Source organism: Ranitomeya imitator, chromosome 2, assembly GCF_032444005.1.
Source record: "Ranitomeya imitator isolate aRanImi1 chromosome 2, aRanImi1.pri, whole genome shotgun sequence".
Classification (NCBI taxonomy): Eukaryota; Metazoa; Chordata; class Amphibia; order Anura; family Dendrobatidae; genus Ranitomeya; species Ranitomeya imitator.
Window position 1 is genome coordinate 827,459,270 of NC_091283.1, and position 17,609 is coordinate 827,476,878.

General features: G+C 44.2%; 1 protein-coding gene across 2 annotated transcripts in view; it reads left to right on the forward strand.

The window, feature by feature from the left end:
• MMS19 (MMS19 homolog, cytosolic iron-sulfur assembly component) overlaps positions 1–17,334 on the forward strand; it is an 80,242-nt gene extending 62,908 nt beyond the window's left edge. For both annotated transcript variants that reach the window (XM_069754033.1, XM_069754034.1), the window contains exons 26-31: positions 10,536–10,722; positions 10,814–10,896; positions 11,890–12,054; positions 12,302–12,361; positions 12,702–12,802; positions 16,604–17,334. In XM_069754033.1, the coding sequence (XP_069610134.1) occupies positions 10,536–10,722; positions 10,814–10,896; positions 11,890–12,054; positions 12,302–12,361; positions 12,702–12,802; positions 16,604–16,631 (624 nt within the window). In that variant the 3' untranslated portion in view covers positions 16,632–17,334. The remainder of the gene's footprint in view (positions 1–10,535; positions 10,723–10,813; positions 10,897–11,889; positions 12,055–12,301; positions 12,362–12,701; positions 12,803–16,603) is intronic.
• Positions 17,335–17,609: the final 275 nt, after the last annotated feature.

Below are 17,609 nucleotides of genomic sequence, written 5' to 3' on the forward strand. Positions count from 1 at the left end.
CGAATTCTCGGTCGCTCAGTTTAACGGCGTGGCTGTTGAGACCGCGGTTCTAAGAGCGTCCGGCCTTTCGGACCGGGTGATTCACACCATGATTCAGGCTCGGAAGCCTTCGTCTTCCAGGATCTACTACCGCACCTGGAAGGCCTACTTCCGTTGGTGCGAGTCCAACCGCGTGCCGCCTATGGTTTTTTCCCTGCCTTCTCTTTTGGCCTTCCTTCAGGCAGGACTGGATTCGGGCCTGGCTCTTAGTTCCCTGAAGGGTCAGGTCTCTGCGCTTTCCATCCTCTTTCAGAAGACCTTGGCCTCTCGGCCACAGATTAAGACCTTCTTTCAGGGGGTAGCCCACGCCGTCCCGCCGTACAGGGCCCCTGTGGAGGCATGGGACCTAAACCTGGTACTGGACGTTTTGAAGGTTTCTCCCTTTGAACCTCTTAGGGAGATTCCTCTATCAGTTTTATCTTGGAAGGTGGCCTTTCTTGTGGCCATCACGTCCATTCGCCGCGTTTCCGAGCTGGCGGCACTGTCTTGCCGCCCTCCGTTTTTGGTCATTCACCAGGACAAGGTGGTCTTCCGACCTCCACCTTCTTTTCTTCCTAAGGTGGTTTCCACCTTCCACCTCAACGAGGACATCGTTCTACCTTCCTTTTGTCCAGCTCCGACTCATCCTCTGGAGCGATCGTTGAACAAACTGGACCTAGTCAGGGCTGTGAGGATTTATCTGGATAGAACATCCTCTTTCCGGAAGACGGATTCATTTTTCGTCATTCCTGATGGCACGCGCAGAGGCCAGCCGGCTTCTAAAGCGACTATTGCTCGCTGGATCAGAACGGCAATTTTGGAGGCTTACCGGGTCAAGAACAGAGTGCCCCCTCCTGGGATTAAGGCTCACTCTACCCGGGCAGTCGGCGCCTCCTGGGCGGTGCACCACAGGGCTTCCGCCCTACAGCTTTGCAAAGCGGCAACTTGGTCTTCCATCCACACGTTCGCCAAATTTTACAAGGTCCATACCTACGCATCAGCGGACGCCAGCCTAGGCAGAAGGATCCTGCAGGCGGCAGTGGTGAGTCCTCTGACCTGATGGAAGTCTGTTTTCCCGCCCTTGGGACTGCTTTGGGACGTCCCATGGTTCCTGTGTCCCCCAATGAGAGGCGATAAAGAAAACAGGATTTTTGGTTGCTTACCGTAAAATCTGTTTCTTGAAGCCTCCATTGGGGGACACAGCTCCCTCCCAATGTTTTCTGTTGTTATCTGTTCTATGACTGTTCTTACGTTACAGTTCTCAAGTTTGTGGTTATGGTTTTTCAACCTTGTTTCATTATCTCCTACTGCTTTCTCACTAACTGAAGAGTATAATGTCAGTCGGTGGGGTGTACACTGCAGAGGAGGAGCTAACTTTTTTATTTGCATAGTGTCAGCCTCCTAGTGGCAGCAGCATACACCCATGGTTCCTGTGTCCCCCAATGGAGGCTTCAAGAAACAGATTTTACGGTAAGCAACCAAAAATCCTGTTTTCCCGCTCCTGTAATGGTCCCGCCACTGTAACCCCTCGCTTCCCAAACCATATTACTCTGTTGACTGCCCCAATTCGATATTCCGTGAAGTCTTCTGATGCTAACGATCCGTATGGGTTTAGTCTGTTTTGCAAGGTACAAACTGGAGAACAGATTAAAACCCTTTCTCTCTGTTCTTGTTTTCTGTGGTTATCATCTGTGCCTACATGAGCATTCCTTTCACTGTTTGACCTTAACCAGATGAATCTAGTTCAAATGAAAACTCCCTTTTCTTCCACATTTCTAAGAATTTTTTTCAAGGATGAATTGTTTACGGTGATTTGACATCTGTAGTGTCTTAATCCATCATATCAAAAGTCATCATCTCTGACAAATATTACAATTTGAGAGTCCTCAGTGGTTAATACCTTTTAATGGCATCAGGCGTAGAATAACACAAAATATGAAGTCACATATTTTTACACAACCGTACACCGGAATAACGCAGTAGATAAGACAAGTGACGTGAAGCAGAACTATCAATATGGGAGAGGAATAAACAGTTGTGGTTGTAAATTTTGGAATAGTTCGTAGATAAGGAGTGTGAGAATGTTATTGTCCTATGATTGAGGTCTGGTCCAGGGTTGTGATGCCCCCACGAAGTCTTAGTTGATGTAGAAAGACCTAAATCCATGCAACACATTCATTCCTTCTCTGAGCGTGTCAAAGGTTGTCATAAGTTTATATTCCCAGACTCTTCTGTCTCTCTGAGACTTGAAGTTACCTTTTAATACTGTAATTTTATGTCCATGATGCTGTGATCAGGGATACAAAAATGTTGGGTAGATCTATTTTTTTTCTTGTGTTTGTGTGGCAATGAGGTTTCTTCCTTGTTCTACGTTTTTGCCCTGTCTCCCCTACATACAGACTCCAAGCTGGACATTTGGTACATATAATTAAGGGCGGGAAGTTTGTTACATATAGGTGCACCGCATTAGACGTGACGCATCTGAAAGTATCTGGGATCTTGTAGTCCTTATGTGAGTGTTGGATCTTTCTTATCCGGGGTCATTATAATTGGACAGGTTTTACATTTTTTTCTGGTTATAGGGAAAGGTTCCTGCAGCTGTTGGAGAGGACAGGGAGCTACTGACAATGATGGTTCTTAGATTTGGCCGTGAAAAGATTTGCATACTTTGGAGCTATTCTACTTCCCGTCGCTGTACCATCTCCTGTAGATATATCTTTGTAACAAATTCAAAGTAATTTTGGGTGAGGATGAGAATTTTGTAAGTTTCACCACAGAATCTGCATCAATTCCTAGATTTTCCATGAAGACTTTGGAGGCATCTATCCCGGTATGGGATGTTAGAGTACAAAGATTCCACTTCCATGGTGGCCAGGATGGTTCCTTCTGGTAGAGGACCTATTGATGTTAGTTTATTCAGTAGGCCAGTCTTGTCTTGAATGAAGCTGGGTGTATCCTTTACCTTTGGTTTAAGTATACCCTCTACCCATCCAGATACCGGAAGACCACACATGAGATAATCGGTCTTTGTGGATTTTGGGAAGCATGTAGAATGTCCCTATTCTTGGACTTTCGGGTATCAGGTCATCGGCTCTTATGGATTCGTCAAGCAGACAAGATACCAACTTGTTTAGTTCCTTGTAATAATCCTGTGTAGGATTCGACTCCAATTTTTTGTAGTAGCGTGTGTCCATAAGTTGTCTGTTTGCTTCCTTCATGTAGTCCGATGTGTTCATCATGACTGTCGCACCACCATTGTCAGCAGGTTTGATGATGATTTCTTTGTTGGTTTTCAGAGACTGTATGGCCTTTATCTCCTGGGCACCGATGTTGGATGCTTGTCTCCTGTTAGTGTCTATGATGGTGGATTTTTATAAAATGTCTGAAGTAATCTATATTTATCCAAATGAGGATCTCGTCCAGGTGAAGGTGTCCAGTCTGACCTCTTCTTGGTTGTTAGGATCCCTTTCCCTTTAGTCCGAGTGTTTTCTGAAACTTCTGTATCAATTAAATATTCCCTCAGGCGCAGTCTCCTGAACTAATGTTCCAGATCACTGCAGAGTTCAGTTTTATCCAGGGCCTTAGTAGGACAAAATGAGTCCTCTAGAGAGCACGGCCAGCTCCACTTTGTTGGGTTTATAATCTGAGAGATTAATTACACCGTTAGATGCTTTTGTCTATAATGCAGTGATTGTCCAGGTTGTCAGGTTTTGGCTTTGATTTGTAACCGAGTCCGAGTCCTGAATTGAGGCGCAATCTGTGTAGTTTCTTTTCCCGGTTATGAATCGGAAGGGCCCGTAGTTTGCAGCAGTTTTTGCTCTGTTTTCTGTAAGTGTTACCTGACAGTCAATTATTTTTACTAACATTTTTGCCTGACCTTATACTATTATTTTTGTAATTCATTCTGTATTTTTTATATATAATTGCTCTGCGTGGCCCCCTTGTTAACCAGACAAGATTATATTTAAATAAATTTTAATTATTTTAATTTAAGAATTGTGTTTTGAGAAGAGACTACAGAATCGTCCTGGGGGGTTGCGTGTTTCTTATCGGTAGCATTGGGGGAGCCGGGACCATGGATGAAGCTCGACACTAGGTGAAATAGTGTCTCATCTGACACTACGGAGCTTAGTTTTAGCCTAGTGCCCATAGGAGGCAGATTCGACCTGTCTAAGGTCTTCAGCACATTTTTTTTCCCCAGGTGGCATAGATGTCCTCCATCTTGGGTCACCATCCTGGGAGGAGGACTCGTTGTGCCCGCCACAGTAGTGTACCTCCCTGCGGACGTTATTCACCGCCTGTCATCAGTCTCCGGAGGTTGCTGCCATAGTCGAGTGTCGGTGCCCACACAAGAGTAAGGTGACCCTGCCAGCGTCCAACGATGTAAGGGTCTGTCTCCTTAGGGGGTCTCCCTCCTCTTTATTCCCCCCTGGGCCCAGTACGTCCGCTCATTACTACGAATTAACAATTAGATTAACCCCTTCATATGCCTAGAAAGCAAAACCTGTGATAATGCTGACAAGAAAGAGCAAATGACATACAATGTCCAACATGCATCATATATAAATATATATATATATAAATATATATATATATATATATATATATATATATATATATATATATATATATATATATATACACCATATATATATATATATATATATATATATATATATATATATATATATATATATATATAACATTGCGTGACAATTGTGCAAAAAGCAAAACCTAAGGAAATACATTATATATACAATATACAGGATATGTGCAAAATACAAGAGAGCGTGTATTGTATTTTGCATTTTGTTATTGCTGTTGCAGAAGCAGAATATTTACAGAAATTAAAATTAATAATTAATTTTCATAAATTCTTGGTCTTGCAATATTTCTATTATCCATAAACATTTATACCTCAGTGTGACAAACAATGGGAAAAATAGGAACATTCTGGTCCGAATCCATTCGATTTTTCACCTACTTTGATGGAAAATCTAAATAACTAATAATGGAGCATAATATACTTTCTGAAATTCAGATCTATCGGTACCTTGTATTATCATGGTTTATGCCAGTGAACATGTATTCACCAGTAATGAGAGGAAACAGTGGCGGCTTTGAAAAGACACGAGGCTTGGTGGATGTGTAATCTGAATACAAGGTACCGATAGGTCTGTATCTCGGGATATTATGATCCATTATTAATAATGTATTGTAAAAAGAATTTATGAAAATAATAATTTCTGTGAACATACTGTATATGCTCAGGTATAAGCTACGTTTTTCACATTTTTTGTGCTGAAAAGCCCCCCTCTGCTTATACTAGAGTGAGGGTCCCAAAGGATGGAGGGGCAGCGGCGGAGCAGCAGGTCACAGGAGCTGGCGGCTGCGGCTAAGCCTGTGTGCGCTGCTAAAGAGAAATGAATATTCACTGCGCTGGCCATGAATATTAATTTCTCTGTAATAGCCGGCATAGTAGCCACAGCCGCCGGCTTCCAGCAGTGGCACAGTGAATATTCATTTCTCTTTAGCAGCGGGCACACGTGATCGCCCCGTCACCGGAGCTGCTGGCATCGTAACATGATGCTGCGAGGGAGCACAGGGACGGTAAGTAGGATGGTTTATTTTTTAAATGTTTTTTTCAGGTGGGGGCCATGCATACCAGGATGGGGATGAGGGGGCCGTGCATACCAGGATGGGGATGAGGGGGCCGTGCATGCCAGGATGGGGATGAGGGGGCTTTGCATACCAGGATGGGGATGAGGGGGCCGTGCATACCAGGATGGGCACGAGGGGGCTGTGCATACCAGGATGGGGATGAGGAGGCTGTGCATACCAGGATGGGGATGAGGGGACCGTGCACACCTGGATGGGGATGAGGGGGCCGTGCATACCAGGATGGGGATGAGGGGGCCGTGCATACCAGGATGGGGATGAGGGGGCCGTGCATACCAGGATGGGGATGAGGGGGCCGTGCATACCAGGATGGGGATGAGGGGGCCGTGCATACCAGGATGGGCACGAGGGGGCCGTGCATACCAGGATGGGGACGAGGAGGCCGTGCATACCAGGATGGGGATGAGGGGGCTGTGCATACCAGGATGGGGATGAGGAGGCCGTGCATACCATCTATCTATATCAAAGCTTTTCAATTCAATGCTTTATTGGGGCATTGCTAAAGTTTTTAATACAGTATACATCAAAAATTGTGCAAGTTTTTTTTTTTTTTTTACTTTTATATTTTTGTATTTTTATGTTTTTGTATTTCTGTATAGCCAACAAATTCTGCAAAACTCAGTTTTATGTTCTGAATAATAAAACTTGCAGTTTACTTATTCCGTTTTGTAATATGATAAATGTAAAAATTTGACTTCTTCCGTATCTACACAAGTCTCGGCTATCACCACCTTTTTGAAGAATGTGCGGAGAATCGTGCGAAAGTGCAACCTACTATCCTCATAATTCACAGCACAAAAGTGACAAATTATGACAGAATGTACGGGGTTAATGGAGCAAGCTTCTTTCGTTTATGCCACTTTGTGATGTACACTATGATGATTCTGCCAGCAATGCTACGTATTGGTTACGCCCCCTGAAAAGCTCTGCGCACTCTTCAAAATGGTGGTGCTGAGACTTGCGTACAATCAGGAAAAGTTGAATTCCATCAAAACTGAACAATCGTGGCTATGTTTTTTTTTTTTATATTTTTCGGAAAAGCGATAATAAAAATGTAAAAACCCTGCCCCATACAGCTCCACAGCATGCATTATCATCCCCTTCCCCGTGTAGTCCCCCAGCATGCATCATCATAGCCTTCCCTACACGGCCCCCCTAGCATGCAATCCCGCATAACTGACAGTGTCCCATTTTCTGTGCAGCCCCCCAACATGCAATCCCAGGTAACTGACAGTATCCCATTTTCTGTGCAACCCCCCAACATGCATAATCGCCTCCTTCCCCGCACAGCCCCCCACCATGTATAATTACCCCCTTCCCTACACAGTCCCCCCAGCGTTCAGTCCACACAAGAAACATCACCCCCTTCCTTGCGCAGCCCACTAACATGCAACCCCAAGCAAGTAACATCATCTCCTACCCCTTGCAACCCCCAGCTTGCAGTATCATCACACCCCCTTCCCTGCAAAGCCCCCAGCATGCATCACCACCGTCACTACACAGCCTCCCAGCTTTCAAACCTACTCAAGTAGCATCCCCCTTACTGCACAGCCCCTCAGCGTGCATCATCATCATCCCCTTCCCCATGCCGCCTCCCCCCCCCAATAAACAGCCTTATACAAGTAGCAGCAGCCCTTTCCATGTGCAATTCTCCCAACATGCAGCCCCATGTAGTAGCATCTATAATTAATATAAAAATCGCTGCACTTTCCCTTTAATGAAAAAGGGACTTTACAATAAGTGCAAAAATCTAATGTTCCAAATTTGCGACATGAAGGGCTGACTCAGGATTGCCAACTTGTACTTTATGGTTTGACCTTCCACCCAGCGGTACATTCTCTCTTCAGGTGTCCCTTCCCACCACACTGATAGCACAATCCCTTCTATTTAGTCTCTTCTACGTTCACGTTTCCGTCTTCCATTATTCCCGGCACGAGCATTGTGCCATGAGAGGTGGCTACGGAAAGCGTAACGGGCACAGGCTGCTTCTTCATCTTTTCCTCCATCTTTTTATTATCCTGCTCCACTATAAAGCGGAGCACCGGCAGCATCTGCTGTAGCGGCACGCACATACATTCTGGACGGATCTTTATTAGTTTTCTTCTCAGATCTTCTCGCAAACCATTGTAGAAGCAGGTTCTTAGAATGCGAACATCCCTGCCCTTGTCATTATAGACATCAAAGTCCTGATCCTTGGCTAGACTCACGCATCTGTCATAATACTCCATGACCGTCTCATCACTTTCCTGATAAACCTCAAATAGCCCCGAAGACAATTCACCCGCAAGTTTTCTGGCCAGAGTCCGAAGGCGATTTATAAACTGCCGGCCAGATTTCTTGGTTTTTTTGGTCTTCTATGTCTGGCACCTCCTCTCCCCACATGTCCACTTTCTGCACCTCGAGAACAAATTTGTCGCTAGCTGCTACCCTGCAGAAAAAAGCCAAGTCGCTCCAGGTGGCGCTGTACAGGTGGAATATGCTGTTCACCCCTTTATAAAATTTGACTGGACACGCGTAAGGGTCCGGCAGATCATTTAACAAGGTCATCTGCTCGAATCGACTCCATGGATGATCCCAGATTGCCGTTGGTTCCCTTCGTTCATCGCGCCCTCTTTGTTGGGGCTTTGTCGTGTCCTGATTTAGAGAGCTGAACTCTTGAGTATTTTCTGGATGAATAATATGAAGAAATGCCACCTTGGTATCCTGTTGTGACATTGCAGATATATTCAGTAATGGCATTTGGCGGAGTGGTCAACACCGGAGAGATGAGTGGGAAATAACGGGAGTCGCTGATAACACTGAACTTCTACAGCCAAGTATTCTAGATAGTTTGTCCTGTACCAGTAATTAACTTCTGATCCAAGGCGCCTTCTTTTTGGGCAGCAATCGAGGAAACGCAGACGTTCTCTCCTGTCTCTTTGTCACCGTGTAGATTGAGGTCTTCACTTCCCACCATCCAGGATCCAGCACAATGAAAAGTTCGATCAGTTCGTCAGAAATCCCTGATGAGATCCGATTCCTCACCGGCAATCACTCACACTTGTAGTCGCCTTTCCTGTTTCAAAAAGCAGATTAATATAAGCAACCAAACCTACGAGCGCAGCGAGCATGTATATCCCTTAAATTGCCTCCCACCCCCCATCTTCCTCCCCTGTGTCTCTCCAACAAAGAAGAAGCAGGGAGTCAATGGCTCACTCACCCAGCCCTGTGTTTCCTTAGTGGTGAAAACCTTCTCGCTCTGTTCAGTCCCAGTTGAGGCAGATATTGAGTATCACAAGAGGGTCCTCCAACAGACTGATAAAGTTGTAGTTCCTCTAGGCTGATGGACAATCGATGCCTTTATGGCTGGAGACAAAGATTAGAGCAGTTCTGACGCCTGTTGAAGTCTGGAGAAGCTCAGCCCCCTACCGTCTGTCTTATTCCATGGCGTAATCTGAAATATGTTCTACAGCTCTACAAGCTGAAGAACATCTGGTTATCATCCCCGCCCTTCACTTCCCTAATAAACTCAGGATGTAGGCCCAACAACAACCAAAGTTCATGCTGCAGGCAAACCAGTTAACCCTTAACGTCTAGAGTACAAATGTATAAGTTGCATGCATGATTTATTTTTTACTCCTTTCCCTTTTGGGAATAATCAACATCATAAACTATATATCTTGTGTTTTCAAGCAGCCGTGACTTGCTGCTTCTCTGGTTACTGGCAGACTTGTCCTTGTATTTGCAGAACATATTTTATATTAAGTAATTTTATTTCCAAGTTATACAAGACCCGCTATCTCCTAACATGTACTCTCCCCATGTTTGCGGGGGGTTCCCTCCCTGTCCTCCCGATTTTTTTTTTTTTTTTTTTTTTTTTCTTTTTTTTCTTTTTTTCCCTCATGATTTCCCTCCCGATTTTCTTCCTGATTTTGCTCCCTGTCCTCCCGATTTTTCCTCCTGATTTTTCCTCATGATTTTCCTTTTGATTTCCCTCCCTGTCTTCCCGATTTCCCTCCCCTGTCTTCCCGATTTTCCCTCCCTGTCCTCCCAATTTTTCCCTCCCTGTCCTCCCAATTTTTCCTCCTGATTTCCCTCCGTCTTCCCGATTTCCCTCCCTGTTTTCCCCGATTTTTCTCCCTGTCCTCCCGATTTTCCTCCCTGTCCTCCCGATTTTTCCTCCTGATTTCCCTTCCTGATTTTTGCTCCTGATTTCCCTCCGTCTTCCCAATTTTCCTCCGTCCTCCTGATTTTCCCTCCTGATTTCCCTCCTGATTTTCCTCCCGATTTTCCCTCCGTTTTTCCTTCTGATTTCTCTCCTGATTTCCCTCCTGATTTTCCTCCCTTTCCTCCCGATTTTTCCTCCCTGTCCTCCTGATTTTCCTCCCTGTCCTCCCAATTTTTCCTCCTGATTTCCCTCCCTGTCCTCCCAATTTTTCCTCCTGATTTCCCTCCGTCTTCCCAATTTCCCTCCGTGTCCTCCCAAGTTTTCCTCCTGATTTTCCTCCCTGTCCTCCCGATTTTTCCTGATTTCCCTCCCGATTTTTGCTCCGTCTTCTCGATTTCCCTCCCTGTCCTCCCAATTTTTCCTTCTGATTTCCCTCCTGATTTTTCCTCCCTGTTTTCCCGATTTTCCTCCCTCTGCTCCCGATTTTTCCTCCCTCTCCTCCTGATTTTTCCTTTTTCCTCCCGATTTTTCCTCACTCTACTCCCGATTTTTTTTTTTCTCCCTGTCACCAAAGACAGACTGATGGGGAATTTAGATTGTGAGCCCCATTGGGGACAGCGATGATGTCTGTAAAGCTCCAGAATATGATGGCGGTATATCAGCAAGTAAAATAATCTTGGTTGCTTTGCAGATGATCGGATTGTTATCTGACAGAAGTCTCGGACCCCTGGCTGCAGACATGTTCTCTCTTCTGGTCTCCGATTCCCCAGATATCCTTAACAAAGCGTGTCACGCCGACATCCGCATCATGTTCCGCCAGAGATTCTTCACCGAGAACGTTCCCAAACTGGTGCAAGGTTTCCATGCTGCTAGCGGAGGTAACGAGCGCACGCCGTGCTTTAGATTCCACGTCCCTGCAGACGATGCGCGATGAATGGATTCACTTTCTGTAAATTCCTTTTCATATAGACGACAAACCCAATTACCTTAAAGCCTTGTCCCACGTGCTGAACTGTCTGCCAAAGCAAGTTCTTATGACGGAGCTCCCATCGGTAAGGAGATCACCGCCATGTGACGGTTTTGTTTCTTTGCGGGACACATTGTATTATTTGATACCATTCGTTTTACCGTGTAATGTGCTGAAAAACAGGGAACGTAAAACTCCAAATGCGGTAAAATTCTGAAGAAAAAAGCAAAAATGAATAAACTACACCATAATTGGGGGGAGTTTCATTTTTATAGTGTTTGTTGTGCAGTGAAAATGACCTGGCATCATGGTTCTCTAGATCAGATTGATTACATCTATACATTTTTTTTAATTTTTTTTTTTTAGTAGCGGAAAAAATACTGAACTGCGGCTTTTTTTTAATTTTCTATCTATGAAAATTTTTAATTTTTTTTTTTTTTTTTTAGCATCCAAGAGTCAGTTTTTATACCATTTTGGGCTACTTGGTTTTAATTGCTTCAAATTGCATTTTTGGGGGGTTGTAGCTTCCGAAAAAGCAATTTTGCCATTTTTTTTTTCTTGACCTTATTTACTGTAATGGTTTAATTAAAGGCCGCTAGATGGGAGCCCTGCAACCCCCCTCTTACCTGCCGGCAATGCCGCTCCGCTTAGCCGGCCTTGTCCAATGTGATCATTGCACACATTGCGCCAGGACAGATCATCAAAAGAGGAACCGTGGATTCTGGAAACTAGGAACAGCCGTGAGACATGCAGCCGTGGGGACTCAAATATACTTTTCGAGCACGCGGAAGTCGCTCGGTTAGCCCGCGAGCATGCTCGGATAACACCTTATCTGCGCACGTTCACTGATCACTACTATACAGTGGTTGGTGCTGTATATGGAGCAGGCTCAGCTCCTGAGCCCGCTGTATACACCTACATCCAACATAAGACATACTATTATGTTACTGACGCTGCCACACACGACCTCCGTGACCGCTCCTGCACCGATCCCCACTGATCATGCATTGATGCTAAGGACAGAAAATGAGTGTAAACTTCTATAAAACTCTGTAACCTTCGCGCCACTTTCCTGTAGCTGATCTCGCTGCTTCTCGAGGCTTTGTCCTGCCCTGACGACGTCGTCCAGCTGTCGACACTGACCTGTCTGGAGCCGCTGCTGCTAGACGCTGCCGAAATCCTCAGAGTCCACACAGACACCTTCATCTCCAAGCTCCTGCGCTTGACGTCTAGCCCCAGCATGGTAGGCCGGATTCACCAATGCCGTACATTATCATTCAGTTACCCCACACAAAAACATTACAATACAGTAAAAAATTATTTTTAACCTTCAGTACATCACTTCTGTAATAAATAAAAAGGTGGCCGACCCATATACAGACCATATATTCTCGTGCCATAGGTGTGTCCTCCATTGTAGGCGTTCTTACCACTATCCCTTGTCTTGAGAAGTCCCTAATCCTGTGTGTGCTTTTATCCTTGTGTTGCAGGCGGTGAGGATTACAGCTCTGAAGTGTATTCTGGCCCTTACAAAGCTCCCTTTGCATATGGTAAATTGTCTTTGTATTATTTCATTATGTCTGACTTAAAGGGGGTCATTAACCTTTCCAGACTTGGCGGTGTATACTTAAAACATGTCATCGGTCATGGTTTGGCGCCCCAGTTATTTATTGGGGGGTCCCTGTGCTTAGGCGAAATCTGCCCCCTCCTCAGTGCGTACGTTGGTTTGCAGGGCGGCTTGTACCTTCTGCGCTGGCGCACGTTATTGTAGTGTTGTCCCAATGACCTTACATCGACGATGCAAAAAAAAAAAAAATAGAGCGCAGCGAAAGGCTGGATGACCCCTATAATGCAAATCGTATAATAAGTGTCGGCGACTCGTCCTCACAGCTCCTGCCTTACAAGCAACAAGTGATCCGTGCCTTAGCCAAACCACTGGACGATAAGAAGAGATTAGTTCGGAAAGAGGCGGTGGAGGCGCGATGCCAGTGGTGAGTATGACATTAGATGGTGAAGTGGAAATGTAGATTTATGTAATATTTATTAAATATTACACATGTTATTGTATATAAAAATTGAAAATCTACTATATAATTGTCTAAGGGTTACTTCCATCTGTCTGTCAGTCACGGAAATCCTGCGTCGCTGATTGGTCGTGGCCCGAGGCCGCGACCAATCAGCGACGGGCACAGTCCAGCCGTGAATTGGCCCCTCCCTCCTCCCCTGCAGTCAGTGCCCCCTCCCTACTCCCCCCCCCTTCCCCGCCAGTCAGCGCCCACATAGCATTAACCGGACTGCCTTACACCGTGGCATAACACAGTGTAAGGCAGTCCGTTAACGCTGCCATTAACCCTCTGTGTGACCAACTTATAATGTTAAAGATAATTTAAAAAATTATTATATACCCACCCTCCGACGGCCCCCGGATCCAGCCCAGGCCTTTCCCGCTCCTTGCGTGCTGCTCCGGTACCCAGAATGCATTGCAGCAATGACCGGAGATGACGTAGCGGTCTCGCAATATACTATGTGGCTGTGCAATATACCATGTGGCTGTGCTATATACTACGTGGCTGTGCTATATACTATGTGGGACTACATGGCTGTGTTATATACTGCATGGGCTGTGTAATATACTACGTGGCTGTGTAATATACTACGTGGGCTGTGTAATATACTACGTGGCTGTGCAATATACTACGTGGCTGTGCAATATACTACGTGGCTGTGCAATATACTACGTGGCTGTGCAATATACTACGTGGCTGTGCAATATACTACGTGGCTGTGCAATATACTACGTGGCTGTGCAATATACTACGTGGCTGTGCAATATACTACGTGGCTGTGCAATATGCTACGTGGGCTGTGCAATATGCTACGTGGGCTGTGCAATATGCTACGTGGGCTGTGCAATATGCTACGTGGGCTGTGCAATATGCTACGTGGGCTGTGCAATATGCTACGTGGGCTGTGCAATATGCTACGTGGGCTGTGCAATATACTGCGTGGCTGTGCAATATACTGCGTGGCTGTGCAATATACTGCGTGGCTGTGCAATATACTGCGTAGGCTGTGCAATATACTGCGTGCTTGTGCAGTATACTGCGTGGCTGTGCAATATACTGCGTGCTTGTGCAGTATACTGCGTGGCTGTGCAGTATACTACGTGGGCTGTGTTATGCACTACGTGGGCTGTTATGCACTACGTGGGCTGTGTAATACACTACGTGTGCTGTGTAATACGCTACGTGGCTGTGCTATATACTACGTGCAATATACTACGTGGGCTGTTATATACTGCGTGGGCTGTGTTATATACTATTTGGCTGTGCTATATACTACTAATCAGCGACAGGCGTGGAATTTGAACCACGCTTCGCTAATTGGTCGCGCCCGGCCAGCCGAATTCTGTGTATTCATTGTATTATTCTAAAATCTTCATAAATAAACAACATATATATTCTAGAATACCTGATGCGTTAGAATCGGGCCACCATCTAGCGTATATATATATATATATAATCTACTATATAGTTGTCTAAGGGGTACTTCTGTCTGTCTGTCTCGGATATTCATTGGTCGCGGCCTCTGTCTGTCACAGAAATCCAACTCGATGATTGGTCGTGGCAAAGCAGCCACGACCAATCAGCGACGGGCACAGTCCAGCGCCAAAATATGTGTGTGTATATATATATATATATAAACACACACACACAGTGGGGCAAAAAAGTATTTAGTCAGTCAGCAATAGTGCAAGTTCCACCACTTAAAAAGATGAGAGGCGTCTGTAATTTACATCATAGGTAGACCTCAACTATGGGAGACAAACTGAGAAAAAAAAAATCCAGAAAATCACATTGTCTGTTTTTTTAACATTTTATTTGCATATTATGGTGGAAAATAAGTATTTGGTCAGAAACAAACAATCAAGATTTCTGGCTCTCACAGACCTGTAACTTCTTCTTTAAGAGTCTCCTCTTTCCTCCACTCATTACCTGTAGTAATGGCACCTGTTTAAACTTGTTATCAGTATAAAAAGACACCTGTGCACACCCTCAAACAGTCTGACTCCAAACTCCACTATGGTGAAGACCAAAGAGCTGTCAAAGGACACCAGAAACAAAATTGTAGCCCTGCACCAGGCTGGGAAGACTGAATCTGCAATAGCCAACCAGCTTGGAGTGAAGAAATCAACAGTGGGAGCAATAATTAGAAAATGGAAGACATACAAGACCACTGATAATCTCCCTCGATCTGGGGCTCCACACAAAATCCCACGTCAGAATGATCACAAGAACGGTGAGCAAAAATCCCAGAACCACGCGGGGGGACCTAGTGAATGAACTGCAGAGAGCTGGGACCAATGTAACAAGGCCTACCATAAGTAACACACTACGCCACCATGGACTCAGATCCTGCAGTGCCAGACGTGTCCCACTGCTTAAGCCAGTACATGTCCGGGCCCGTCTGAAGTTTGCTAGAGAGCATTTGGATGATCCAGAGGAGTTTTGGGAGAATGTCCTATGGTCTGATGAAACCAAACTGGAACTGTTTGGTAGAAACACAACTTGTCGTGTTTGGAGGAAAAAGAATACTGAGTTGCATCCATCAAACACCATACCTACTGTAAAGCATGGTGGTGGAAACATCATGCTTTGGGGCTGTTTCTCTGCAAAGGGGCCAGGACGACTGATCCGGGTACATGAAAGAATGAATGGGGCCATGTATCGTGAGATTTTGAGTGCAAACCTCCTTCCATCAGCAAGGGCATTGAAGATGAAACGTGGCTGGGTCTTTCAACATGACAATGATCCAAAGCACACCCCCAGGGCAACGAAGGAGTGGCTTCGTAAGAAGCATTTCAAGGTCCTGGAGTGGCCTAGCCAGTCTCCAGATCTCAACCCTATAGAAAACCTTTGGAGGGAGTTGAAAGTCCGTGTTGCCAAGCGAAAAGCCAAAAACATCACTGCTCTAGAGGAGATCTGCATAGAGGAATGGGCCAACATACCAACAACAGTGTGTGGCAACCTTGTGAAGACTTACAGAAAACGTTTGACCTCTGTCATTGCCAACAAAGGATATATTACAAAGAATTGAGATGAAATTTTGTTTCTGACCAAATACTTATTTTCCACCATAATATGCAAATAAAATGATAAAAAAACAGACAATGTGATTTTCTGGATTTTTTTTTTCTCAGTTTGTCTCCCATAGTTGAGGTCTACCTATGATGTAAATTACAGACGCCTCTCATCTTTTTAAGTGGTGGAACTTGCACTATTGCTGACTGACTAAATACTTTTTTGCCCCACTGTATGTATGTGTGTATATATATGTATATATATATATATATATATATATACACATACATACATACATACATACATACATACATACATACATACATACGTATACACATATTTTTTATTTATTTTAAAAAACAACCCCTTCAGAAAGATTGCCGGATATATATATATATATATAATCTTTCTGAATGGTTGTTTTTTTAAATATATAAAAAATATGTATGTGTGTGTGTGTATCTATATATATTTATGTATGTATTTAAAAAAAAAAAAAAAACTTCAGAAAGTTGTAAGTATCCCCCCCCCCCCAAAAAAAAAAAAAAAAAAAAATGGACAACAAGCCCTGGTCATTAAGAGGTTAATTATTGGTTAGGCCTGTCACAGTGGTGGACTGTACAATATGTAGCCTTATAGAGTTTTTTTCCTTCTATCCATAAGTGTATATGTATATCATATTTACGTTCTTGTTTTTCTCCCGTGTTTTAGGTTCCTTATCGGAAGCCCCGGCAGCTGAGACTCCTTCTGTAGATAGATAAATGCACGGAGACAATCTAACCAGGATGCCACGTATTTACTGACCTATAGATCACCGCCGCCGCCTCTCCAGTGCCATATTGTTTAGCCACATCTACCGAGACTGACAGCCAGAAGACCCTTTTTTTGCATTGCAGATTTACTTTGCGCTCAATATTCGCTCCAGGTTTCTTGATTTTAGTGCATTCGAAATACAGCCCAGAAATTGCCCGGGCATGTCTTGAAGGACGAGTCCATGAAATATATACATTTGTCAGTCTTACAAGGCGAAAGGGCAAGAAGATTTTGGGCTGATTGACTCTCTCCTTTCCTCGTTCGACAGGGACAGTGTCTCAAGCTTGACCATAGTCTTAGCAGCTGATAGCTGTGAGGTCACTAGACACCGCCGATGACATCACTAATCTCCCGGTCAATGATGACTCCTATGCCGGCAGTGACTCAGCAGCTCGCTCCTAAATTATTTTGCACATGTCATTATTATTATTTTTTTGCAATTTAACATAGAGTATGATATAGCTGTTACGTGTTCCTAAATGAAGAAAAATATAAGCAAATTAGAGAAATACAGACTTTTACATATTTCCAAAAATTTTCCGGTAGGTGAAAAAAAAATGACCATTTAAAAAAAAAAAAAAATTGTATCAAGTTTACATTTACAAAATAAAGCCGCTAAGTTCAATCTACGCATCAGAAAAATTTTTGACATTAAAAAAAAAAAAAAAAAAGGTATTCTAGAAAGGTGTCCACTGTATATTCTCTGGTTAATAGAATGTAAAGGGAATGTGTCATCAGAAAATGATTTGATTTTGATGTTTCGAATGAGAAAATAAGGTTTGTAATCGGAGAGAAAACTGTCTCAAAGACGACAACGGCTGCTCTGAATAGTCTCTGGTTATAAGTGGTGACCCCCAAGGTTCAGTGCAGGGTCTGCTGCTATTCAACTAATTAATTATATAGA